The following is a 1,475-nucleotide window of genomic DNA, read 5'->3' as shown; positions in this document are numbered from 1 at the left end:
TCTCACTTAATATATAGTATGGATATAGTCATCGTCGAAGTTGAATAAATGCCGTAATGCAAGTTTATTCAACAATCTTTACGTAAAAGTTTCGATAAACAACAAGCGAAATAAAAGTTGATTATTACAATTCATTAATGTTATTAGTTACAAATTAGCATTTAAAAACTTAACTACATATAAAGCAATGCTAGAGCTAAATATAATTCTTCTACATTTCACAACATTATTTTTTTTTAAATTTTCTATTACAAGAAAACTAAAATCTAACAAATTCTTGTGTAATATTGTCGAGATCTTAAGGTAGTTCATATTCCTACATCTTACTGAATTCCTTCAAACAAAATAAATAATAATAATTAAAGAAGTTCAGACAATGGATCTTTACCTATCATATCCACATTTGAGCAAAAACATAACCGTTACATGCAAAGGAGAAAAGGGCATAATTGAGGAGCTCAGACAGTGAACTGGAATCGAACAACAATTTTAAGGAAATATGAACATAGTTATGTCCGTTTATTCTAAATTTCTGTGCAGTATAAATAAGCAAAAATGAGTCTTTTAGAGGAACTTGTTTGTGTATATATATATATAAGAAAGAACAAAAAATGATCATAGTACATAAAAAAACGTTTTTTTGGCCCACTTACAGAAAATGAAGTCATAGTATGAGAAATTGTGAGAGAGGTCCGACGGTGCGCACACAAATGTGTTAACACGTGTTAGAACACTCTTTTCGTCCAATTTCAGCAGACGCACCTTCTCTATTTCAACCCCCTACAAAATCTCTCCTCTGAAAGAAAATCTTGACCCGACTTCTGAAAAATCAGAGAATTTTTACTACTTAGTACAGAATTCAAGAAGGGGCCTATAAATCTTGGAATTCAGGGCAAAAATGGTTGCTGGGAAGTCCCCAGACTGGCTTCCTCCTGGCTTTACTGAGAAGGTCAAATACAAGAATGGGAGGAAAATTAAGGTAATTGGGTTTTTCTTCTTTTCATTTTCTTTGAGCTTTTTTTTTTCTTAATCTATGGAGGATTAAGAACGAAGAATTGATGCTTTATTCTGCCTTTGAGTTTGTGAGGATTGCTCTACTGTTTAATGAAGAGTGAAAAATTGAATCTTGGTTTGGCGAGTTGGGCATTGAGTCTTGGATGTATGCTGTAGCTAAAGAGACGTTGGATTTGGCATCTTCCGCTGGATTCTTAAAGTGTTCTTGTGTTCCTCGACTTGGTTAAGTAGCTGCATGTCGGAATAGAAAGAGCTAGATTGGTTTGATTTTGAGTTAACAAGCGTTTGGTTTCTTGCAAAAATGTAGGGAAGCATATGGTTCGAGCTTCCTAGGGCTCGTAACTGTCAATCTTTAAGTGGGTTAGCTTAATTATTAGTTTGAGGATACTTGATGCGGAATGGTTGTGAGCTTATGTGCTTGCATGTGTTGTCTGATGTATTTACCTGAACTCCTGAAGGAC

General features: G+C 34.2%; 1 protein-coding gene across 2 annotated transcripts in view; it reads left to right on the top strand.

Moving 5' to 3' along the window:
- The window catches only part of LOC105157598, an 8,517-nt gene continuing 7,727 nt past the window's right edge, over positions 686 to 1,475 (top strand). The window contains exon 1 of one of the 2 annotated variants that reach the window (XM_011074010.2): positions 686 to 979. In XM_011074010.2, coding sequence (XP_011072312.1) covers positions 899 to 979 — 81 coding nt within the window. In that variant the 5' untranslated portion in view covers positions 686 to 898. The remainder of the gene's footprint in view (positions 980 to 1,475) is intronic. The other variant, XM_011074014.2, reaches the window with a different exon arrangement.

This window comes from Sesamum indicum, linkage group LG1, assembly GCF_000512975.1.
Source record: "Sesamum indicum cultivar Zhongzhi No. 13 linkage group LG1, S_indicum_v1.0, whole genome shotgun sequence".
Taxonomy (NCBI): Eukaryota; Viridiplantae; Streptophyta; class Magnoliopsida; order Lamiales; family Pedaliaceae; genus Sesamum; species Sesamum indicum.
The sequence above is the reverse complement of the archived record's forward strand: the minus strand, read 5'-3'. Positions and strand labels throughout refer to the sequence as shown.